The sequence below is a fragment of the Ranitomeya variabilis genome, chromosome 1 (assembly GCF_051348905.1).
Source record: "Ranitomeya variabilis isolate aRanVar5 chromosome 1, aRanVar5.hap1, whole genome shotgun sequence".
NCBI classification, from domain to species: Eukaryota; Metazoa; Chordata; class Amphibia; order Anura; family Dendrobatidae; genus Ranitomeya; species Ranitomeya variabilis.
This window is the reverse complement of record NC_135232.1, coordinates 507,081,593-507,108,175: the sequence shown is the minus strand read 5'-3', so window position 1 is coordinate 507,108,175 and position 26,583 is coordinate 507,081,593. Positions and strand designations below refer to the sequence as shown.

At 41.6% G+C, this 26,583-nt stretch overlaps 1 protein-coding gene across 7 annotated transcripts in view; it reads right to left on the bottom strand.

The window, feature by feature from the left end:
- The window catches only part of C1H19orf44 (chromosome 1 C19orf44 homolog), a 497,340-nt gene that overhangs the window by 15,556 nt on the left and 455,201 nt on the right, over positions 1-26,583 (bottom strand). For 2 of the 7 annotated variants that reach the window (XM_077252997.1, XM_077252976.1), the window contains one exon: positions 26,427-26,456. The exons of the other annotated variants lie outside the window; for them this stretch is intronic. In XM_077252997.1, coding sequence (XP_077109112.1) covers positions 26,448-26,456 — 9 coding nt within the window. In that variant the 3' untranslated portion in view covers positions 26,427-26,447. The remainder of the gene's footprint in view (positions 1-26,426; positions 26,457-26,583) is intronic. 7 annotated transcript variants of the gene reach the window in all.

The window sequence follows — 26,583 nt, the reverse complement described above, 5'->3', positions numbered from 1 at the left end:
ACCCTCAGCGCACATTTCACCACACATACACCAACCTCGCCACATAAAAGTAGAAACACAAAAGTCGCCGCTCAAAACTCGCCACGCGCAAAACTCTCCACATGCAAAACTCGCCACACGTGCAAAACTCACCTCATGGAAAACTCGCCACACGCAAAACTTGCACACGCAGAAAAATTGCCACACGCAGAAAAATTGCCACATGCACAAAAGTTGCAACACATGCAAAAGTTGCCTCACACAAAACTTGCACATACTCAAAAGGCACCACACATAAAACTCGCCACGCGCAAAACTCACCATGCGCAAAACTTGCTGCACAACTTGCTACACTAACCTGTCACATGCAACTCGACACACAAAAAGTTGCTACATGCATGTCGCCACACGCAACTCAACACACACAACTTGACACACGAAACTCGCCCTAAAACACATGCAAGTCTGGTATTATCCTTCAAAAATAAAAATCTGATTAATAAGCAGACAAACTACAAGAGCAACAAATGTACCATATAGGAATCCGGCAGCTGTCAGTCACATGACCAGTCTATTATGTGTATGTGTGAGCTAATATATACTGCCAGGGGGTGGGCTTACTGTTGGCTGGGGATTTATCAGGCTGCCATTTTAGCTTACAAATACTGAGGTAAAAATACTGACCAAATACCGTGTGAACGAGGGCTAATACAGGAGCAGATGACATACAGCTATATACTATATACAGGAGGAGATGACACACAGGTATATGGGTCATTCCATGTCAAGTGAACCAATGATTTTTACCACTATATTTTTAATTCTTTTGAGATTTTGTTATTTGGTAATAGGGTGTCAGAGAATGCAAAATTTGAAGAAAAAAAAATTCTAGATTTTTTTTAAATTTTTTTATTGATTTTCAAAGTTCAGAAAAAGTGCGAATTTCGGTGTTGCCTGCCTTTACATTTCTCCCCATAACTCAGGCTAGAAAAGAGATAGAGAAACAAAATAAACACCATTCTACTCAGAACTGTACAGGCTTTCACCAGATATGTCACAAGAGTATCTTTAATAATATTTTACCTATGCGAACGCAAGCGCAAAACTTTAAAACGCATTTCCGAAAAAAACGTTTAATTTAAAAATTTCAAAAACTGCACATGTGCCTGTTAGGGTACGTTCACACAGGACTTTTTTGCTGCTTTTTTTTGCTGCTTTTTCTTATGCTAATTTTCAGCTGCTTTTTACATTACCAGTAAAGCCTATGAGATTTCAGAAATCTCATGCACACACGTTGGTTTTTTGTTTGATCAGTTTTTTCTGCTTTGCTGCTTTTTTTGGACATAGGGCATGTCACTTCTTTCAGCGTTTTTGCAGCGTTTTTTCACCCATTGACTTGAATGGGTGATGAAAAAAACGCTGAAAAAACGCATGTAGCATTATTTGCTGCGTTTTTTGTGCAGAAAATCATGGCCAGCAGGAAGGGATCTCACAGCCAAGAGCTTAGGGGTGTGGTTAGTGAGGTGTGAAGAGCCATTGTGAGCCATTGTGAGGTGTGAAGAGCCATTGTGAGGTGTCCTGATTGTGATCTATTGTGAGGGAGTTCCTGGTAGTAAGGTGTGAAGATCCATTGTGAGGTGTCCTAGCAGCTGAAAATTGGCATAAAAAAAGCAGCAAAAATCTGCAGCAAAAAAGTCCTGTGTGAACGTACCCAAAAAACGCACCAAAAACGCACCAAAAAAACGCACCTAAATTAGCATAAAAAAAAGCAGCAAAAAAAAAGCAGCAAAAAAGTCCTGTGTGAACGTACCCTTATGCTCCTAGCCACTTCTGCACCAAAATACAAGCTGGGATCGTGATGGGATCATATTTTAAAAAATAAAACTATTAGGGTATGTGCACACGTTGCGGATTTCTTGCAGAAATTTCCTGAAGAAAACCGGAAATTTTCTGCAAGAAATCCGCATTTTTTTTTTTGCGTTTTTTTTCCGTTTTTTTCGCGTTTTTTTTAGCATTCTGCAAGCGTAATTAGCTTGCAGAATGCTAAAGTTTTCCAAGCGATCTGTAGCATCGCTTGGAAAACTGACTGACAAGTTGGTCACACTTGTCAAACATACTGTTTGACAAGTGTGACCAACTTTTTACTATAGATGCAGCTTATGCAGCATCTATAGTAAAAGATAGAATGTTTAAAAATAATAAAAAAAATAAAAAAATGCTTATACTCACCCAGACATCTCATCAGCGGCGTCCGTTCGTCTTCCTATAGCTGGTCTGTGCGCACAGGACCTCCCGTGACGTCACGGTCACGTGAGCGGTCACATGACCGCTCACGACCAATCACAGGACAGTGACGTCATCGGCAAGGTCCTTCGCCGCACATCAGCTACAGGAACCGAAGCGACAGCGTGCAGTGGAGGCGGGAAGACATCGAGGGTGAGTATATCGCTATTTTTTATTTTAATTCTTATTTTTTGACCACTTATATGGTGCCCAGTGCGTGGAAGAGAGTCTCCTCTCCTCCACCCTGGGTACCAACCGCACATAATCTGCTTACTTCCCGCATGGTGGGCACAGCCCCGTGCGGGAAGTAAGCAGATCAATGGACCCCTAGGTGTGCGGAATCCCCTGCAATTCCGCATTTTAATTAACATGTTGCTTTTTTTTCCGCGATGCGATTTTTTCGCGGAAAAAAAGGCTACATTTGCACAAAAAATGCGGAATACACTTAAAATAATGGGAGGCATATGTAAGCGTTTTTTTCGCGTTTTTATCACGTTTTTATAGCGAAAAAACGCGAAAAATACTTAACGTGTGCACATGGCCTTACAGTGTCAGTTCAAAAATCTTGGATCTCAGATCTGTTCAGCCTGTGGTCTAACAGTGTGGGGTCTAGATTTACCAAATAATCCATGATTGTTAGATATTCCTGTATTATTTTATTATGTTAGAGCTTAGAAGCAGGAGAGGACAGAGGAGAAAGCTTTGTTAGGGCCCAACCTGAGAATGAGCAGGGGTAGACAGTGAATGCAGAGCAGATGACCGGCCGGCAGCTCCTGCCTCCAGAGGCCGTATTCACACCAAATCTTATCACCCAGGCAACTCCTCAAATGGAGGGAGAAACATATTCTTAACATCCAGTTCATGTATTGTACAAAGCAGGACTACGAAGAGGAGGAGAGTTTGTGAAAACATCAGTTAGGCTACTTTCACACACAGCATATTTGCTGCGTATTTTTACGCGCGCGTATTTTGCTGCTGCTTTACCTGCGTTTTTTTACGCAGGCAAAAAACGCAGCTGCTTTCACACACAGCGTTTTTTGCTGCGTTTTTTTCAGCATTGTGTACTGAAAATAAAGTTTGTTTGAAAAAAAAAAAAAAAAGGGGAAAAAAAAAGAGTCATTGAGGTCATTTCCTGTCTTTATGACTCAGAATACAATACACACTGGAGTTAACATCATGTCGATTCTGCCAGCTGCAATGGCCTTGAGCCAAAGACGCCTCAGCAAGCGGAACAGACATCAGCTGGGGTTTACTAACCCCACTGTCACTAACCCCAGGTTATTAGGGCAGGCGTCAGTCAGACGCCCCCCCTCGTAACCCTGTACGGTAAGGGTATGTTCACACGATCCTGATTTCAATCCTTTTTTTTCAGGACAAAAACCGCAGCTCTTGGCAGAAAACGCAGGTGCGTTTTTGGTGCGTTTTTGATGCGGTTTTTAGTGCGGTTTTTTATGCAGTTTTCTCTGCAGATTGTCTGTGTTTGACACAAATAAAGCTTTAACTGCAGTGGGGGGGAAAAAAAAAAGAAATGATGTAATTTCCTTGTCCAACCCTTTTCTTCTTCCATCCTCCATTTTGGGACTAAACACCAAAATGAGTGGACGTGTTTTGAATGACAGCGCTCCGCAGAGTGCTGAGCGTAGGCCAGATCACAGCCCGCGGATCCAGCTCTATCCAGCTATTTAAGTCTACGTTCACATTTGCGGTCTGCACCGCAGCGTCGGGCGCCGCATGCGTCATGCGCCCCTATATTTAACATGGGGGCGCATGGACATGCGTCGCACTTGCGTTTTGCGCCGTATGCGTCACTGCAGCGCACGCATCCGGCCGCAGAGGACGCAGCAAGTTGCATTTTTGCTGCGTCCAAAATCAATCAAAAAAAGGACGCATGCGGCGCACAACGCAAATGTGAACATAGCCTAAGTGCCACGTATTTCTTTGCCACGTATCACGTATTTCAGTGCCACGTATTTCAGTGCCACATATTTCAGTGCCACGTATTTCAGTGCCACGTGCCACGTATTTCAGTGCCACGTATTTCAGTGCCACGTATTTCAGTGCCACGTGCCACGTATTTAAGTGCCACGTGCCACGTATTTAAGTGCCACGTATCACGTATTTCAGTGCCACGTATTTCAGTGCCACGTATTTCAGTGCCACGTATTTCAGTGCCACGTATTTAAGTGCCACGTATTTAAGTGCCACGTATCACGTATTTCAGTGCCACGTATCACGTATTTCAGTGCCACGTATCAAAGTGCCACGTGCCACATATTTCAGTGCCACGTATAAAAGTGCCACGTGCCACATATTTCAGTGCCACGTGCCACGTATCAAAGTGCCACGTGCCACGTATCAAAGTGCCACATATTTCAGTGCCACGTGCCACGTATTTAAGTGACACGTGCTACGTATCAAAGTGCCACGTGCCACATATTTCAGTGCCACGTGCCACGTATTTAAGTGACACGTACCACGTATCAAAGTGCCATGTGCCACATATTTCAGTGCCACGTATCAAAGTGCCATGTGCCACATATTTCAGTGCCACGTGCCACATATTTCAGTGCCACGTATTTAAGAGACACGTGCCACGTATCAAAGTGCCATGTGCCACATATTTCAGTGCCACGTGCCACGTATTAAAGTGCCACGTATTTAAGTGGCACGTGCCACGTATCAAAGTGCCACGTATCACGTATTTCAGTGCCACGTATTTAAGTGACACGTATCACGTATAAGTGCCACGTGTCACGTATTTAATTGCCACATATTTAAGTGCCACGTATCAAGATTTTCCATGGAGAACAGACACATCCAGAGATATGTCTGCTCTCCACGGCTGCAGCAACACACTGACAGGAGCCATAGTTCCTGTCGGTGTGTCACTGCGCATGCGCGAGCGAGTTTACCGGCGGTCATTGACCCCGGCACTCTCGCTTAACGGCAGTGCTGCGTGGGAAAGTTCAACGCAGCTGTACTGCTGTTAACCGAGACGCCGGAGTCATTGAACTCCGGAACAGTACGTGATACACTGCTAGGAGCTTCGCTCCTGGCAGTGTATCGCCGGAGAGCAGGGGATCGGCGTGGGACACTCGTTTTATGGATTCTGCGGACAGGGAGTATGAATTTGGTTTATTATTTTGGGATTTTTTCCTGGAGGATCGAGGGCTTCGCCTACAAGTGTGCTGTTGGTGAGTATATACTCTGTGTTATATGTTGTATGTACTGTGTGTCATGTATGTGTATTGTGTGTAGGTGTTTTGTGTAACTTTACAATTGTGCTAAGTCGCCGGACACAGGGACAACTCTCCCATCCTAATACCGGATGGGAGTAGTAGTCCCATACGGCGACTTAGCACAATGGTGGCACTAGCGTCGCATGGGGACAGACACACACACACGCGCGCGCACACACACACACACACACACACACACACACACACACACACACTCACGGACTCCATGTTGCTTCACTGGCACTGGGGGGCGGGGGCTTCCCTCTTCCTGTCCGACGTCACGTCCGGTCCTGGGTGTCAACCCCTCCGTACAAAGACGCCGACACCCAGGACAAAGGCGCTGTGTGTGGAAGGTAATATGGGGCCCTAGGGGGATACGCAGACACGCCGCTGCGTAAAGAATTGACATGTCAATTCTTTTTATGCCGGCGTGTTTGCAGACAAAAGCGCCGCGTTTTTTTGCGGTGTGTCTGAACGGCAAAGTGAATTTCTCATTCACTTTGCCGGCAGACGAAAATGACATTGCGCATTTTTGAAAAGCGCCCGCAAAATAGCGCTCAAAAATGCGCTATGTCTGAAAGTAGCCTTACAGGAAGCAGAACCCATCACAGAGACTCGGCAATACCACACTGTCATCCCATGTAGTGGAAATAAAGTCCAAAAAGAAAAGAATGTCCAGCTTCACCGAATCCGTAAAAAAGAGTTTTCTTTATTCACATACTATTGAGCATAGAGGATACAGACTTCAGCACAAGCCATATGGGTAAGAATCTCAATGCGTTTCTGGAGACTAAGCTCCCTTAATCATGTCATACGCCTGAACACAGCGGGTCCGTGCTCCCGAGGATTGGTTTATGCATCACGGGTGAGCTGGTTTATATTTCTTCTTTCAAAGTGGAAATAAAGACAGTGACGTCCATGACGTGGTAGAAGGCGGCACAAGATCGGCCATGGATGACAGAACTGGTGATGTGACCTGTGAATATGATCATCGCTGACGGCTACTTGACTCTCCAAAGATTGTGAAAATGAAGACGTAGAAGTGACTTTTCTGCACCTTCTGGTCCAGCATCGTCCTTTGTGTATCCAAGAAAACCAGACATTGTAAAAGTTACAAAAATCAGGTATTAATTCAGGTGGAGCCGCGCACCATGACAGCCGCACATACTCTGACAGAAGGAAACGGCCATTGCTAGTGAGCGCTTATGGGCAAGATGACATTTCACCCACTAAAAGGGACACATTGATGATAGAAGGCCAGTGTAAAAACCTACTATTAATTGTTTGATTAGTTCTTATTTTATAGTACGAGGATTTAACTACTGGACTATTCTTCTTAAACACTTCAGAAATTACATGTTTAGTAATATAGTAAAAAAAAAAATTGTTCCATGTATAAATAGGTGGTAAAAATATTGGTTCTTTTAATCTTGTTTTTAACATATAATTAGGATCAGACTGTATTTAGAAAACCACACTTGAGGATATGATCACGTTTTTTCTTTTGGCTTGTTCAATGCATTCAGGTTGAAAATGCTGGGCAAGTTGTGTTATGATGATTAAGATGTATTTATTCTGGCACTTCGGTATTTGTTTTTTGTGTTTCTTTATTGTTACATATAAATGTTGAATGCAATAAGTTGTAATTTGAAAAGAAAAAGGGAAGAAACTCACACAAACATAAAATCAGATGATTCAAGGCTTAAAAAAAAATACAAATGTGATAGGTCCCAAGTTGAATCCCTGTACAAATATAAACAAGGACACAAGTAACACACATGCATGTTTTCACAATTTTAAAACATACGTTTTTTTCAGAATTGTGCATCAAAATGTTTAATTTGATTTCACCAAAACAAAATATAAAGAAACATAGTCTTGTGACATATCAAATGAAAGCCGGTACCGTTCTGAGAAAAATGATGCCTCTCCCACCTCTTTATCTTAATTCTAGCCCGAGATATGATAAAAAATGTAAAGCCATACCAGGCCAAAATCTGAGCTTTTTTAAAACTTTAAAAATCTGTAAAAAATTAACTGATGAAGGAAAAAATTCTAAACTTTTAATTTGTAATTAACTAAAGTTGTACTTCAAAAAAACAAAAAATAAAAAAAATCTAAAGACGTCAGGTAAAAAAAATATTCATATTTGGATCACTTGATATGGAATGACCCATATACTATTTACAGGGGAGATGACACACAGGTATATACTATATACAGGAGGAGATGACACACAGATATATACTATATACAGGAGAGATGACACACAGGTATATACTATATAGAGGAGAGATGACACACAGGTATATACTATATAGAGGAGGAGATGACATACAGGTACATACTACATACAGGAGGAGATGACATACAGGTATATACTATATACAGGAGGAGATGACACACAGGTATATACTATATACAGGAGCAGATTACCTACAGGTATATAGTATATACAGGAGGAGATGACATACAGGTATATGCTATGTATAGGAGGAGATGACATACAGGTATATACTATATACAGGAGGAGATGACACACAGATATATACTATATATAGGTGAGATGACACACAGGTATATACTATATACAGGAGATTACATACAGGTATATCTAATATATAAAGCTGAATGTGTGTATGTATGTATGTGTGTATGTCCGGGATTGGCATCTGCACCGTTGCAGCTACAGCCACAAAATTTTGCACAGTCACACGTCTGGACCCCGAGAGCGTCATAGGCTATGTTGTGAGGTGAAATTTTAACCCCGCGCGTTCCAATTCACCAAACAATTTTGCCCCTATCTACATAATGGGGAAAAAGTGAAGGGAAAAGTTTTGGAGGAAAATTAACAGCTGCCAGATGTGAACAATGAGGACTTAAAGAATGAGAGCGATGGCGCCAAAGAGTATATACTGTACAGTTGCTAAGGTGGGGCCCCGATATGGGATACTCACCACACACGATGGATATGAACACACACACAAAATGCGCCACACACTACCACGTGCTTGAACACATATACCACCCTCAGCACACATTTCACCACACACACACCAACCTCGCCACATAAAAGTCGAAACACAAAAGTCACCACTCAAAACTCGCAACGCGCAAAACTCGCTACATGCAAAACTCGCCATATGCAAAACTCGCCACACGTGCAAAACTCACCTCATGGAAAACTCACCTCATGCAAAACTTGCACACACAGAAAAATTGCCACATGTACAAAAGTTGCACCACATGCAAAAGTTGCCTCACACAAAACTTGCACATGCTCAAAACGCACCACACATAAAACTCGCCACGCGCAAAACTCGCCATGCACAAATCTTGCTGCACACAACTTGCTACACTAACCTGTCACATGCAACTCGACACACAAAATGTTGCTACACGCATGTCGCCACACAAAACTCATCTCACAAAAGTCGCTACATGCATGTCGCCACACGCAACTCAACACACACAACTTGACACACGAAACTCGCCCTAAAACACACACAAGTCTGGTATTATCCTTCAAAAATAAAAATCTGATTAATAAGCAGACAAACTACAAGAGCAACAAATGTACCATATAGGAAATACGGCAGCTGTCAGTCACATGACCTGTCTATTATGTGTATGTGTGAGCTAATATATACTGCCAGGGGGGAGGGCTTCCTTTTGGCTGGGGATTTATCAGGCTGCCAATAGCAACCAATCACAGCTCAGCTTCTATTTTGCTACAGTTAATTAACCTGAGCTCTGATTGGTTAATATAGGCAACAAAGACATTCTCAGTATAACAAAGCTAATATATGTTGTGAAATGCTTCTATTAGCTTAGTTTTTGCCTTTTAATAATTACATTTCTATCTATTTGTTTTGTGGTTTTTGTGTGCAGAATAAATTTTTGTTAACACATTCTGTTTTGCTAACAGCAGTCATTAACCCGGGCGAAGCCGGGTAGTACAGCTAGTATATATATATATAGATAAATAAAAAAATAAAAAAAGGCAGCACTCCATTGTTTAAAGTGGAAAAAATGTGCAGGATTTAATCACATCTTAGGGCGACGTTTCAGCTCGCAATGAGCTTTTCTCAAGCCGGCTTGAGAAAAGCTCATTGCGAGCTGAAACGTCGCCCTAAGATGTGATTAAATCCTGCACATTTTTTCCACTTGAAACAATAGAGTGCTGCCTTTTTTTTTTTTTTAATTTATATGAACTTGGATGATCGTGGACTGGTTATCTGGGGGCCTTGCACCCGAAGATAAGTATATCTGTGCTGTTCCTTTTTTTCTTTGATATATAGATATATATAGAGAGATATATATGTGTATATATATATATATATATATATATATATATATATATATATATATATATATATATATATATATATATATAAATATAAATAAATAAATAAATAAATAGTAAAAACGGAACAGCACACTGGTGTAACTTATCTTAGGGTGCAAAGCCTCCAGGCAACCCGTCCACTGGTCGTCAGCATTCAATATAGATCAAAAAGAGAGGCAGCACTCCATTTTCAAAAAGGTGCAGGATTTATTCAAATCCACATGTCTGTGCGACGCTTCAGCTCTACTGAGCTTTTCTCAAGTATATATATATATATATATATATATATATATATATATATATATATATATATAGAGAGAGAGAGAGAGACAGAGAGAGAGACATTATATATATATATATATATATATATATATATATATATATATATATATATATATATATATATATATATATATATATATAGATACTAGCTGTACTACCCGGCTTCGCAAAATAGAATGTGTTAACAAAAATGTATTCTGCACAAAAAAACACAAAACAAATAGATAGAAATGTAATTATTAAAAGGCAAAAACTAAGCTAATAGAAGCAGTTTACAACATATATTTCAACACCAGAGATATTCCACACAGATTTAACTAAATTGGCCAAGTAATGTGAAGTAATCTTCTACTACTTATTCGAGAGCCTTTTGATAAACGACATTCTTAGTTTTTCCTTCAGGTGCAAAGACAAACAGATTTTTGGCTGTACCAACTCTTGAACAGGCCACATAAAGTTGACCATGAGAAAAGCATGGAGATTGTAAATATCGATTCCAACTACTTTCAAGGACTGTCCCTGAGCCTTGTTGATGGACATAGCAAATGCCAGTCGAACAGGAAACTGGAGGCGTTTAAAATCAAAAGGCAAATCAGATGGAATGAGAGGAATTGTTGGAATGAAAACATCTTCTCCTGTGGCACATCCTGTCAAAATGGTTGCCTCAATTACATGTGGAAACAGGTTCTTAAGCAAGAGTCTTGTTTCATTACACAGCTTTGGCGGATCCAAATTTCTCAATAGCAGAATAGGTGCTCCAGGTTTTAGAAAGAGGTTGTGAGGAGGAAGTCCTTGTGGCTCCAAGGAATTGAGGAACTCAGTTGGATAAAATAATGCTTGAGCAGGGTCTATTACTGTATCTACTGACTTGTAAGTTGTGCACACACCTGGAAGGAGATTTAGAATTTGAAGATTGATCTTGTTGACGCTGTCATTTTTGGGAGCTAGAATAGCCCTTTCACACAGCCAGCCAGAATTTTTGAAGTGGAGTTGAATGTTTGGAAAAACCTTTGCTTTCAACTCCTCAATGGAAGTCACAATGCAACAAAAGTTGCTTGGGAAGGTGATCTGTCCAGTGGTTGAGTTTACTGGTGCCTTGCCATCTCCAATATTCAACAGCTGGCTCGAAAACAGTCCAGCAGAAACATCGCCTGTCATGTAGACCCTCATGTTTGTGTTCAGTGAAATTTTCTTTACTTTTCTCCAAAGGTACGGTGCTTTGAGACAGGCATTGAGTTCGTCTGCAGGGGTTGATCTTGGAATAACAGGTAGTGTTTGGCGGAAGTCACCTGCCAAAACAACAACTACTCCTCCCATGATATATTTGTTGCTACGCAGGTCTTGCAGCAGTCTGTCCACTGCTTCCAGAGCCCTTTTGTGTGACATGGTGCATTCATCCCAAATGATGGCACTGCATTTTTGAAGCAATTTGGCCAGTCCTGATCCCTTGGCAATATTACACACAGGGCTGTCACTATGAGACAGGTTAAGTGGTAGTTTGAATGTCGAATGTGCTGTCCTGCCACCGTTTAAAAGCGTAGCTGCAATTCCAGAAGATGCCACTGCAAGTGCAATCTTTTTTTGTTGTCGAAATTTTGCCAGGAGCAAGTTGATTACAAATGTCTTTCCTGTTCCACCTGGAGCATCAAGGAAGACAATCCCACCTTTGTTGGTTTCACTGAAACTTAAAATATAATTATAGGCGTCCCTTTGATCTGGTACCAATATTGGCTCGTTCTGAGACACACATGCTGTCAGTTCATCAATATTGTAGTTTGTTTCTATGAAAATCTCCCTACACGTTTGGATGCCTTCAGGATTTCTTTTTGGAGCAGGCAAACCAAGCAACTGTAAGGCTTTTCCTGACATCGCTATGCACTGATCTTCAAGGAGCATTAAAGTTTCATTGAACATTTCCTCAGTGAAGTTGATGAGTTGCTGAGGATTTTCCCTTCTAATCTGCATGAGGATGTCCTCACTGAGATCAGTTTTGTACTTTGTCCAAATCTCAAGAGGATTTGAAATGCTACAGGTTGTTAGAATAATCGCAAAGAGGTGTCTTAGTCACTTTGGGGTTTGTGTGGCTGCTGCTTCACTGAGGGTCATGTCCCAGTGTCCATCATTTTCCAGAAGTCCTTTTCTTTGGCAAGCTTCCCTGAATGTTTCACACACATGACCTCCGACGGTCTTCAAGTCAGAAAATGATGTAGGGCCTTTGACAACATGAAGTAACATGCGCAGGTAGAAGCACTCTGCATTTGACGGATGAACAGTGTAGACGCGACCAAGCGTATCAGTTGCTTTCACCCCTGGATAGCCTTCAATATCAAGCCCCCATTTCCTCCGTTCCAGTGTTTTTCTGGAGGCATTCCAAGTGTAGTACTTTGGTAAATCACAGTAGAGAATTGTTTTTGCAAAAGGGTCTTGTTGACACAGCTCAAAAAATGCCAAGAGGGTGGTCTTAGGTGGTGTTAGGAGCTGCTGCTGCAAGTTTGCTGGGTTAAAATAAATTCTCTGTCCATTTTCCAAGTGCACACTCAGATGCACAACTGGTGGGTAGCGCTCATGAATGGAGAATCCTAGTATTCTCCAAACAGCTTCATTGCTGCTTATGTACCTGCCCATCTGGAATGCCTCCACTTCATCAATAATAGGTCCATTTTTCTGGAGTTCAAAAACTGCTTGATCACTTCCTTTGTGGACATATTTGCAGATATACTTGATTGATTTCAAAGAGTGGCAAGATTCGACATTTATGTGGGCCTGGAAAATTTTTGAGAGCAAAGGGTTGTAAGGCACTACCCACCTGTTGTCAATTTCTATCTCTTGGAGTGATGATCCAACACGCATTTTGAGCTTTGCTGTGAAACCACCATCCCCTGGCTTTCTTCTTCGGTAGACTGGATATCCATCTTGTCCTGTTTGGGTTTCCTGAACCAGGGATCGTGGGTAATGCTTTGAACACCTGCCATCAATCATACAGGGAGAATTTTTGTTGAGACTCCCACACGGACCATGGATCATGTTTTTTGTGATGGTGTCAAACAGCAATGGGTCAATCTGAAGGTCTGGCAATTCGGCACTGATGATATTGTCAATTTCGGTAGGCTGTATTTTTTGCTTCAGCCAGATCAAGATGTGGGCGTGAGGAAGGCCTCTTTTTTGCCATTCAACTGAATACATCCAGCACTGCGTCTCACCATAAATATGTGATTTTGTGATGAGACTAATCATTTTTGAAAGTTTCTGTTTGAAAACCCGAGCAATAAGGTCATGGCGATTCACTGTTTTTTGGCCCTGCAACAGGTGCCCTCCAATTTCCTCCCAGGCAGGATTGCAAGTAAAGGTGATGAAAAGATCTGGACGGCCATACTTTCTCACATAAGTCATTGCATCCTGTGTGTATTCATGCATGTGTTGTGGGCTTCCAGTGACAGTTGATGGAAGAATAACCATTTTCCCCAACTCTTTTGGATCAGCATCATTTGCAACAGCATCTCTAAGGTGAATATATTCCTCTGCCCTGAGCTTCTTTTGATTTAGTCGGATATATAAAAGACGTTCACTCTCAATCTTTGCATACATGTCAACAATAAATTGGTGGAAGAGGTGTTTACATTTCAAGATGTGATTTTCCTCTGCAAATCTTGTCATGATCCTATATGCATAGAAGTCCATGGCAGACACTTTTTTTCCTGAACGGTTGCCTGTTGTAGGATCTGTCTGAGGTATTCCAAAGTGATAGCCATCCTGTCCCTGCCAAAAGATGATTGGATATTGCAGTGCATCATAGGACCTGTGAGTTTCTGCTACTCGTTGCAAACTATTGTTCCTTTTCTGAAGCACAATGTCACGGCTTTGAAAATCATTGCCTACAATCAAGATTGCTACATCATCAAATGTGGGAGCATTGAAACGTCGCTGATGCTCACCTTGTGGTGTTTTGTCAGCTCGAATGACAACCTTGTAATCGTCATTTGGCATGCATTCAAGTGCAGTCTTGAAAAGTTGAACATATGGATTGTTGGAGTGAAGGAACTGCTGCAAATTAGTGACAATATCAAGGCGAGTGTTAGGAATTAAAGAGCATCTCCGCTGAGCCTCTGCTTCTGCATTTCCCATGAAGAAGAGTTGAAGAAATTGAGGTTCTTCTCCTTGTAATGGAAGCAGTGAGCCAATTGAGTGGTAAACCTGTCCTTGAACTTTAAATGTCGGCATAAATCCTGTTGTAAACATTTCTTTTGTTGCACCAAATGATGTCATTTGGAAGCAGGAGTTGTACTTCCTGATGTTGTCCAAGAAATGCTTTGATATTGTACTGGTACCCGTCATCAGAGACTTTAGGGGATCTGGTGGTGACAGGAGAGGTGGAAGTTTTATCTTGCCATTTGCACAGCATAAACCTGGCGGTTCATCTTTCCATTTTAGGGCACTGCAGTACATGCAGACCACATCCATTTTTCCTATCTGAACTTTAGGATTATCCTGATAGTTTATTTCTGACTGGTAACAAAAGGCAGCATGTTTCAAATCTCCAACCATTTCCTGTGCCCTGGTGGAAGAAATAGCAATTCTCTTAGCGGCAAGTCGGCCTTCTCTCTGCTGAGATGACTCATTGGCCCTTGAGGAAGCAGCTCTTGTTTTCATGTCTGCAAGCCTCGCTTCCCTCTCCTCATAAAATTCATTGGCTCTTGAGGAAGCAGTTCTTGTTCTCTTGTCTGCAAGCCTTGCTTCCCTCTCCTCAGAAAGTTCATTGGCTCTTGAGGAAGCAGCTCTTGTTTTCATGTCTGCAAGCCTTGCTTCCCTCTCCTCAGAAAGATCATTGGCTCTTGAGGAAGCAGCTCTTGTTTTCATGTCTGCAAGCCTCACTTCCCTCTCCTCAGAAAGTTCATTGGCTCTTCAGGAAGCAGCTCTTGTTTTCATGTCTGCAAGCCTTGCTTCCCTCTCCTCAGAAAGTTCATTGGCTCTTGAGGAAGCAGCTGTTATTCTCTTGTCTGCAAGCCTTGCTTCCCTCTCCTCAAAAAGTTCATTGGCTCTTGAGGAAGCAGCTCTTATTCTCTTGTCTGCAAGCTTTGCTTCCCTCTGCTCAGAAAGTTCATTGGCTCTTGAGAAAGCAGCTGCTGTTCTCATGTGTGTCAGCCTTGTTTCTCGGTCTTCACATTTTTCATTGGCCCGTAATGCAGCTTTTCTTTTCGCATCAGCTGACATTCGTGCCATGGAATTCCTTTTCTTATGAGGCATTATTCTGGTAAAAATAGTCTGTAACTGGCAGTTTCTATATCCTCTCACATAGAGGTAATGTCTACATCAGCCTTTCCACCAACACATCCTAACAACATGCTATTACCTCACACAAGCTTTGCTATACTGAGAATGTCCTGCCTATATTAACCAATCAGAGCTCAGATTAATTAACTATAGCAAAGTAGAAGCTGAGCTGTGATTCGTTGCTATTAGCAGCCTGATAAATCCCCAGCCAACAGGAAGCCCTCCCCCCTGGCAGTATATATTAGCTCACACATGCACATAATAGACAGGTCATGTGACTGACAGCTGCTGTATTTCCTATATGGTACATTTGTTGCTCTTGTAGTTTTTCTGCTTATTATTCAGATTTTTATTTTTGAAGGATAATACCAGACTTGTGTGTGTTTTAGAGCGAGTTTCATGTGTCAATTTGTTTGTGTTGATTTGCGTGTGGTGACATGCATGTAGCGACTTTTGTGAGATGAGTTTTGTGTGGCGACATGCGTGTAGCAACTTTTTGTGTGTCAAGTTGCATGTGACAGGTTAGTGTGTTTTGTGCGTCGAGTTTTATGTGTGGTGCGTTTTGAGTATGTGCAAGTTTTGTGTGAGGCAACTTTTGCATGTGTTGCAACTTTTGTGCATGTGGCAATTTTTCTGCGTGTGCAAGTTTTGCGTGTGGCGAGTTTTCCATGAGGTGAGTTTTGCACGTGTGGCGAGTTTTGCGTGAGCCTAGTTTTGCATGTGGCGAATTTGGTGAGTGGCGAGTTTTGAGCGGCGACTTTTGCGTTTCGACTTTTATGTGGCGAGGTTGGTGTATGTGTGGTGAAATGTGTGCTGAGGGTGGTATATGTGTTCAAGCACGTGGTAGTGTGTGGCGCATTTTGTGTGTGTTCATATCCCCATGTGTGGCGAGTATCCCATGTCGGGGCCCCACCTTAGCAACTGTACGGTATATACTCTTTGGCGCCATCGCTCTTGTTCTTTAAGTCCCCTTCGTTCACATCTGGCAGCTGCCTTTTTCCCCCTATATGTAGATAGGGGCCAAATTGTTTGGTAAATTGGAACGCGCGGGGTTAAAATTTCGCCTCACAACATAGCGTATGACGCTCTCGGGGTCCAGACGTGTGACTGTGCAAAATGTTGTGCCTGTAGCTGCGACGGTGCAGATGCCAATCCCGGACACACACACACACAGCTTTATATATTAGATATATATGCATGTAGAATATATATATATATATATATATATATATATATATATATATATATATATATATATATATATATATACATACATATACACACACACACACACACACACACACACACACACACACACACACACACACACACACACACACACACAGAGAGAGAGAGATATGTATGTATATATATATACACACACACACATACATACATGCACACACACACACACACACACACACACACACACACACACACACACTGCTCAAAGAAAGTAGAGGGAATACTTGGAATATAACTCCAAGTAAATTAAACTTCTGTCAAATCAAACTGTTCACTTGGGAAGCAACACTTTATTACATTTGCACAACAGCATGTGAAATTGATTGGAAAACAGATGGAAGTTATTGGCCATTATCAAGACACACTCAATAAAGGAGTTGTTCTGCAGGTGGGCATCACAGACCACATCTCAGTACCAATGCTTTCTGGCTGATGTTTTGGTCACTTTTGAATGTTGGTTGTGCTTTCACACTCGTGGTAGCATGAGACGGACTCTACAACCCACACAAGTGGCTCAGGTAGTGCAGCTAATGCAGGATGGCACATCTATGCGAGCTGTGGTAAGGTTTGCTGTGTCTGCCAGCGTAGTGGCCAGAGGCTGGAGGCGCTACTAGGAGACAGGCCAGTACACCAGGAGACGTGGAGGGGGCCGTAGGAGGGCAACAACCAAGCAGCAGGACCGCTACCTCAGATGTAAATCATTCAGCTGCGGCGATGAAAACTAAATCTCCGAGCACTAAAAAATACTCGGAGGATACCCGAGCGTGCTTGGGAAATCTCGAGTAACGAATATATTCGCTTATCACTAGTAATGAATAAAGATTTGCAACTGAAATATTTCATTCAGTGATATCTAGGATGCGGTATTTTAGTGTTTCCTTTATTCTTTTGAGCAGAGTATATATATATAAATATATATATATATATAAATATATATGTATATATATATAAAAATATATATATATATATATATATATAAAAATATATATATATATATATATATATAAAAATATAAATATATATATATAAAAATATAAATATATATATATAAAAATATAAATATATATATAAAAATATAAATATATATATATAAAAATATAAATATATATATAAAAATATAAATATATATATAAAAATATAAATATATATATATATATATATATCTATATAAATATCTATCTATATATATATATATATATATATATATATATATATATATATATATATATATATCAGTGGGGCAAAAAAGTATTTAGTCAGTCAGCAATAGTGCAAGTTCCACCACTTAAAAAGATGAGAGGCGTCTGTAATTTACATCATAGGTAGACCTCAACTATGGGAGACAAACTGAGAAAAAAAAATCCAGAAAATCACATTGTCTGTTTTTTTTATCATTTTGCATATTATGGTGGAAAATAAGTATTTGGTCAGAAACAAAATTTCATCTCAATACTTTGTAATATATCCTTTGTTGGCAATGACAGAGGTCAAACGTTTTCTGTAAGTCTTCACAAGGTTGCCACACACTGTTGTTGGTATGTTGGCCCATTCCTCCATGCAGATCTCCTCTAGAGCAGTGATGTTTTTGGCTTTTCGCTTGGCAACACGGACTTTCAACTCCCTCCAAAGGTTTTCTATAGGGTTGAGATCTGGAGACTGGCTAGGCCACTCCAGGACCTTGAAATGCTTCTTACGAAGCCACTCCTTCGTTGCCCTGGCGGTGTGCTTTGGATCATTGTCATGTTGAAAGACCCAGCCACGTTTCATCTTCAATGCCCTTGCTGATGGAAGGAGGTTTGCACTCAAAATCTCACGATACATGGCCCCATTCATTCTTTCATGTACCCGGATCAGTCGTCCTGGCCCCTTTGCAGAGAAACAGCCCCAAAGCATGATGTTTCCACCACCATGCTTTACAGTAGGTATGGTGTTGGATGGATGCAACTCAGTATTCTTTTTCCTCCAAACACGACAAGTTGTGTTTCTACCAAACAGTTCCAGTTTGGTTTCATCAGACCATAGGACATTCTCCCAAAACTCCTCTGGATCATCCAAATGCTCTCTAGCAAACTTCAGACGGGCCCGGACATGTACTGGCTTAAGCAGTGGGACACGTCTGGCACTGCAAGATCTGAGTCCATGGTGGCGTAGTGTGTTACTTATGGTAGGCCTTGTTACATTGGTCCCAGCTCTCTGCAGTTCATTCACTAGGTCCCCCCGCATGGTTCTGGGATTTTTGCTCACCGTTCTTGTGATCATTCTGACCCCACGGGGTGGGATTTTGCGTGGAGCCCCAGATCGAGGGAGATTATCAGTGGTCTTGAATGTCTTCCATTTTCTAATTATTGCTCCCACTGTTGATTTCTTCGCTCCAAGCTGGTTGGCTATTGCAGATTCAGTCTTCCCAGCCTGGTGCAGGGCTACAATTTTGTTTCTGGTGTCCTTTGACAGCTCTTTGGTCTTCACCATAGTGGAGTTTGGAGTCAGACTGTTTGAGGGTGTGCACAGGTGTCTTTTTATACTGATAACAAGTTTAAACAGGTGCCATTACTACAGGTAATGAGTGGAGGAAAGAGGAGACTCTTAAAGAAGAAGTTACAGGTCTGTGAGAGCCAGAAATCTTGATTGTTTGTTTCTGACCAAATACTTATTTTCCACCATAATATGCAAATAAAATGATTAAAAAAACAGACAATGTGATTTTCTTTTCTCAGTTTGTCTCCCATAGTTGAGGTCTACCTATGATGTAAATTACAGACGCCTCTCATCTTTTTAAGTGGTGGAACTTGCACTATTGGTGACTAAATACTTTTTTGCCCGTGTGTGTGTGTGTGTGTGTGTGTGTGTGTGTGTGTGTGTATATATATATATACACTTTTTTTTTTTTTTTTTTATAAACATACAATTTTGTGAACTCTACAACTGGGTGTTAGATGTCGAGTTCCCGCCGCTGAACAGGGGGATTCTCGAACCACCTCCACTGCGGTCTCCCATTCTTCTCCAGCCGCAGTGGAACCTGCTCAGCGGAGACGTCGGTCCCAGCGTCTGGCTCGGGCAGATACTATGCGCTTGGTTACTGCTGATCTTCCAGACTTAGCCATTGTAACCAGCACTGCTCTGCGGCGAGCAGATGCTCCTGCTTTAACTCTACTGGGCATGCCCAAGGGACGACCTCTCATTGGAGGTCTGGAGTCACATGCTCAGGTCCTGAAGCAGTTCCTATTGGACCACTAGGAAGGTCCTGGAGAGCTTCCTCTATAAAAGGTTCGCATGGCCGCACGGCCATGCTCTAGTATCAACTTAAGTTCATGTGTGTATGAGCTTATAATAATAATAATAATCTTTATTTTTATATAGCGCTAACATATTCCGCAGCGCTTTACAGGTTGCACACAATATCATCGCTGTCCCCGTTGGGGCTCACAATCTAAATTCCCTATCAGTATGTCTTTGTAATGTGGGAGGAAACCGGAGTACCCGGAGGAAACCCAAGCAAACACGTAGAGAACATACAAACTCTTTGCAGATGTTGTCCTTGGTGGGGTTTGAACCCAGGACTCCAGCACTGCAAGGCTGCAGTGCTAACCACTGCGCCACCGTGTAGCTTAGCTTAGCTTAGCTTAGCTACTTTTGTGGTTGCTGTCATCATGTTCTCAGGGTCGGCTGTATAGCCACTAGAATTCCGGCACCTCCGGAGAGGAGTTTTTTGAGTGCTGTTGCTGACTGTGTGACCACTATATGCTACCTGCTCGGTTAGAGAGCTGTGACCCTCTGTGAGGTTAACAGGGTACAGCATTATCTTTTATCCCGGCGACTCTGTGAAGCAACAGAGTTCGCTTCTATACAGACAGGGTGACGGAACCCGTGTCTGTTCAGGCATAATACCGCCATATAGTGCTGCCATTTACTAGCAGCAGGTTCCACTCCTGCACGGTGGACCGCACCAATATTATCTCCATATTTACTCGGTGCGTTCCGCCTTCCCTAACACTGGGGCTATACAATATTTCAACATAATTTCTAATAAATGATCTTATATGTTTAGTGCACTTTATACCAGTCAATAGGATTTCTATTCTTGGGAATTGTGTTTTTTTCGTTTTTGGACAGTTAAGTGTGCTCATCCCCTTTCTATGTTTTTATTATATTTATTTAATAAAGCTAAATATTTTTGTTTATTACGTTGTATGTGGAGGATCTTTTTTGCTCTTCATCGGTTTCCTGTTTTCACGGTCCTCCGTGTTACTGTTCAGGGCATTGTAGTCTCTAATTCTGATTGCTCCATTGTGGCCGAAGATACCACGGTTTTCCCTTCTAAGATTAATGTCAGTATCAGATCCATGGATCCTGCCAGAGATCCCAGACCTTCTCACCCACTATGCCACGCTCAAGTGAAGGGCTTCCATCTAGCAGCATGGAATTTGAGAGGGCATTACTGGTTTCACCCTGTTAAGAAGTAGGAAGCTGATAACATCAAGAATTTACAACAGGACATGTAAGATTTTTTGAATTTTCAGGGCAGCTTATAGGGGATAAGGCTCCAGTGAGGTCCATTCTAGAGTTTCTGCAATCAGAACTGGAGATGGGGTTAGCAACTAACACGCTCAGGGTATAAGTCTCGCCCTTGGGCGCCTTATATAATTATCATCTGGAGGCAAATAGATGGGTATCACGGTTTATAAAATCCTGCGGTAGGTCAGACCGGTTATAGTCCCGAAAATTCCAGCATGGGATCTGAACCTAGCACTAGAGGAGCTAATTAAAGACCCATTTGAGCCCTTAGGGTACGTTTCCACCTTCAGGATGGCCGGCGGTTTCGACGGAGCAGCAAACCCGCTCCGACCCCTTCTGTGACGCGATGATGCCGGATGTGTTCATTGCACACATCCGGCATCATCGCACCCCACACATAGGGCCCTTTGGTTTACCTTGCGGTGGCGCAGCGTCGCCGCAAGGTAAACGGACATGCTGCGATCTTAAAAAGACGTGCTGCATGTCCGGAATCGCAGGGCCGCCGGGTGCGTGTTACCACGCATAGTGGAGACGGGATTTGATAAAATCCCCTCCACTATGCTGTAACATCTGGACGCTGTGTGTTTGACGCTGCGCATCTGCGTCAAACACACACTTAAGACCATTTTACTGGTGCTCTGACATCGACCCGCAGGGTGAGCGATATACAGGCCCTTTCTATATGTCCCCCCTATACACAGAAGTATGAGGATAGGATTGTACTAAGGCCTGACCGGCCCATCTTCGCAAAGTGGCTCTTAACTTCCATAGGAGCTAAGAGATTACTTTGCCCTCCTTTTGTAACAACCCAAGGAATCCAGGAGAGGAAAGATTACATAACTTAGACATAAGGAGGTCCCTGTTGGAGTATATTTCCATGACCAGTCAGTGGAGGAAGGACTAGTCCCTATTTGTAGCCTTTCAGGGTAGCAGAAAGGGGTAAGGGTTATCCAAGGGTACCATTGCCAGATGGATCAGGGAGGCCATTAGTTTATCTTACACTATGAGTGGTGCTCTGGTTACTGAAGGCATCAAGGCTCACTCCACCAGAGCTGTGGCAACCTTCTAGGCAGAAAAGGCGGAGGTATCAATTGATCTGTAAGGCTGCTACCTGGTCTTCACCATCTACCTATTTTAACTACTGCAGACAGAATATGTCCTCCTTAGCTAACTTGACCTTTGGTAGGAGGGTGCTGCAAGAGGCGGTCCCTCCCAAAGGCGTTTCAATTCTCCAGAAATCTCAGGTGTGCGGTCATGGGGAAGGGAAAACATCAAGGTTACTTACAGGTAGCAATTTTTTGCAAAATCCATGACAGCCGCGGTATATTCCCCCCCCTTTTCACCTTATGGGTGTGCACTATAGTTTGGGTGTTCTATAATGTGGTGATGGTTATGTACGTAAATTAACAAGGAGGTCCACTCATGCTCTGTAACCCAACTGAAGGGGGGAGAGGTTCTGCCTTTATGTTTAAGTAGGTTTACTTTCCTGGCCAGGCGGATCCCTCTCTCAGGTGTGCTGTGATGCATAAAAAAATCCCCCAAAATAATTCCTGAATGGCTGATGTTTGTCATTCTGCCTCCCAAAAATTGGAATACAAAGCAATGAAAAAAGTCAAATGCCTGAAAATGGCACCAATAAAAACATTAGCTTGTCCCGCAAAACACAAGCCGTCACATGACACTGTAGGAAAAATTGTAGTTTGATAATTGATAATTGAAGTTATAGCTCTCAAAATATACTGCAGAAAAAAAAGCATCTTTTAATATGTGACAGCAGCCAAACATTAAAAAAAAATAAATCTGGTATTGCTGTAATTGCACAGACCCGAAGAATAAAGTCGTCTAATCACTTAAACCGCACGAGGAATGGCGTAAAAATTAAATAAAACCAATTCTTCACCTGTTGTTGATTTGTTCATTCTGCCTCCCAAAGATCACAGTAAGGTTCAGCTCACATCTATTCTGTGTTCTGCGCTGAGCGCTTATACCGGAGTTTCCATGTAAATTTCTGAAATACGTGATTCAGACAGAACCCCTGGCAGAAGATTCCCTATAATGAGGAAGATGGAGGTACTGTCGACGCTGTCTGGCCTATGATCCGGTGGTGTCAATCTTTTTAGGTGTGCATAAAAGTGCAGTCGACCACAGTTTGGACTTCTTCTGGCCTCTATGCAGAAGGGGAACTATAGTAACTCTGCTGCCACATTATAGTGAATGGATCCCTCAGGGGTTTCATCTGAATCATGTCAGTCGGAGATTTCTATGGCCACCCTGATGTAAGTGCTCAGAGTAGAGTGCTGAATAAATGTGATCCCAAATGTTACATAAGATGTTCCAAACAAAAGCTTCAAATCAATCCACAAAAGGAAACATGCTTACATGTTACTGGTAGTAAAAAGACTATGGGAAAGCAAAATAGCTCCTTGCCCCCCAAAAGAAAATCAGTAAATTCTGCACTCCCAAATCCAAATGCCCCTATCCCTTCTGAGCCCCACAGTGTGCGTAAATCACTTTTAGTGTCCACATGTTGGGCATTTCTGTAGCGATGAGAGCCCGCCTAATTTATGGGTACATGTCTTCGGAAGCACTAGACTGGGCACAATGTTCTGGTCACTACAATGTTCTGGTCATTACAACAGCAGTTTGGAATTTTCACTCAGGAACATCCACTACTGCTTGTTTCTGGAAAACACCCAGAGTCAAAATCGTCACTATACCTGTAGATGAACTCCCAAAGGGGTACAAGTTCCAAACTGGGGTCACTTGAGGGGGATACGCTCTTCTAGCACTTAGGGGCTCTGTATATGGAGTCCGCAAACTGTTCTAGGAAAATCTGTGCTACAGGAGTCAAACAACATTTTGGTGGTAAAAATGTAATTACTTTTTTTCTTCATCGCCCAATAGTATAAAATTATGTGAGGCACATGTGGTGTCAATGTGATCAATCACCCCTGGATCAATCAATTGAGGAGTGTAGTTTTTAAACGGAGGTCAGATGTGGGAGGTTTCTGCTGTTCTGTCACCTCAGGGGCTCAGTCAGTGGAAATGGCACCCTCAAACCGGTACAGCAACATCTGAACTCCAATATGGCTCTTCTTCCCTTCTGAGCTTTGCACTGTGCCTCAAAAGTAGTTTTCGAACACATATGGGGTATCGGTGTTCTCCAAAACAAAAAATGTTAGGGTCTATTTTCTCCTGCTATCCTTGTTAAAATGAAAACAATTGGGGCTAATACAACATTTTGATAAATCACAAATGTTGTTTTATTTTCATGGCTAAATGTTATAAAACTTCTGTGAAGCACCTGGGGGTTCAAGGTGCTCTCCACAAATCTTGATAAGTTCCGTAATGGTTCTAGTTTCCAGGGTCATTTGTGTTGGGGTTTCCACTGATTAGGCACATCAGAGGCTCTCCAAACGCGACATGGCATCTGCTAATTACTCCAGCAAATTTTGCATTCACTTAAAGTCAAATAGAGCTCCTTCCCTTCCAAGCCCTGCCATGCATTTAAACAGTGGTTTTCCCTCACATATGAAGTATTGGCATGCTCAGAAAAAATTGCACAACAAATTTTGGGGTCCATTTTTTCCTGGTACCCTTGTGAGAATAAAAAAAAATAAAAATTGAGGTCTAAAAGTTAAACGTTTATTTTTTCCCTCAACATTTCAAAAATTCCTGTAAAGCACCTGAAGGGTTAATAAACTTACCGAATGTGATTTTGAGCACCTTGAGGGTTGCAGTTTTTAGAATGGTGTCACTTTTGGGTATTTTCTGTCATATAGACCCATCAAAGTCACTTCAAATGTAATATGGCTCCTAAATAATGGTTTTGCAAATTTTGTTGAAAGGGAAAAAAAAAAAAAAGAAAAAAAAAAAAGTAAAATCGCTGGTCATTTTTAACCTCATAGTTTGTAAGCTTGCGAGCAGGGCCCTCATTCCTACTGGTATCTGTTTTGAACTGTGATTTCTGTTATGCTGTAATGTCTATTGTCTGTACAAGTCCCCTCTATAAGTTGTAAAGCGCTGCGGAATATGTTGGCGCTATATAAATAAAAATTATCATTATTATTTCTAACAGAAAAAAATAATGTTTAAAAAATTGTGCGGATATAAAGTAGACATGTGGGAAAATGTTATTTATTGACTATTTTGTGTGACATAACTCTAATTTAAGGGCGTAAAAATTGCTACATTTTTAAAAATTTTCACCAAAATTAATTTTTTTTGTTTCACAAATAAACGCAAGCCGTATCGAAGAAATTTTACCACGATCATGCAGTACAATAGGTCATGAAAAAAATCTTAGAATCAGCAGGATCAGTTGAAGCGTTCCATAGTTATTACCACAAAGTGACAGTGGTCAGAATTGTACAATTTGGCCTGGTCATGAAGGTAAAAACAGGTTTGGGGGCTGAAGGAGTTAAAGTCACGAAATCCTGATGGGAAGCATCATCGAGTGCCCATTGCCAAGATTGGGTAGAAAGGGCACATGAAGAGCAATGTAAGACATAAACAAACATAAATATTAAAAAAAACAAAACATTGAAATAACTCCACATTTAAAAACAGAGACATTATAACAAACCAAAAAAAAAAAAAAAAAAAGGCGTATTTGGTGCTTGCGTGTCTGTTAGACCTAGGAAAATATAAAAATTATTTAATCCACAAGGTACTTTTTTTTCTTTTTCTGCTACAATCACCACACCCAAAAAGTCTAATAAAAAGTTAATCAAAAAATAATACTATTGAAAAACTACAGCTTAGCATGCAAAAGAACAAGCCCTCATAAATAATTTCATGGAAAAATTAGGCCATGTGCACACGCTGCGGATTCCATTGCGGAATTTTCCGCAGCGGATTTGCAAAATACGCAGTGAAAAACCGCTGCGGTTTTTACTGCGGATTTATCGCGGTTTCTTTTGCAGGTTTTCACCTGCAGATTTCTATTGGAGCAGGTGCAAACCCGCAGCGGAATCCGCACAAAGAATTGACATGCTGCGGAAAATAAACCGCTGCGTTTCCGCGCGTTTTTTTCCGCAGCATGTGCACTGCGGATTTGGTTTCCCATAGGTTTACATTGTACTGTAAACTCATGGGAAACCGCTGCGGATCCGCAGCAAAATCCGCAGCGTGTACACATACCCTTAGAACATTATGGGTTCTGTAAAATGTTAACACAAACTTTTTTTTTTCTTAAAAAAATAAATAAATCTTCAGTCTCTATCACAGGAAAAAATGTACAGGTTTGGTATCACTGTAATCGTAATGACCTGGAGAATGATGCCGCCGGGTTATTTTTCCTGCAAAAAGAATAACCAAAAAAGAATGTTGGAACTGAGGTTTTTTTTTTTGGGTTTTTTTCATAATTTCACCTCATTTGGAATGATTTTGCATTTACATTTTTCACTTCATCTATCTTCTATATAT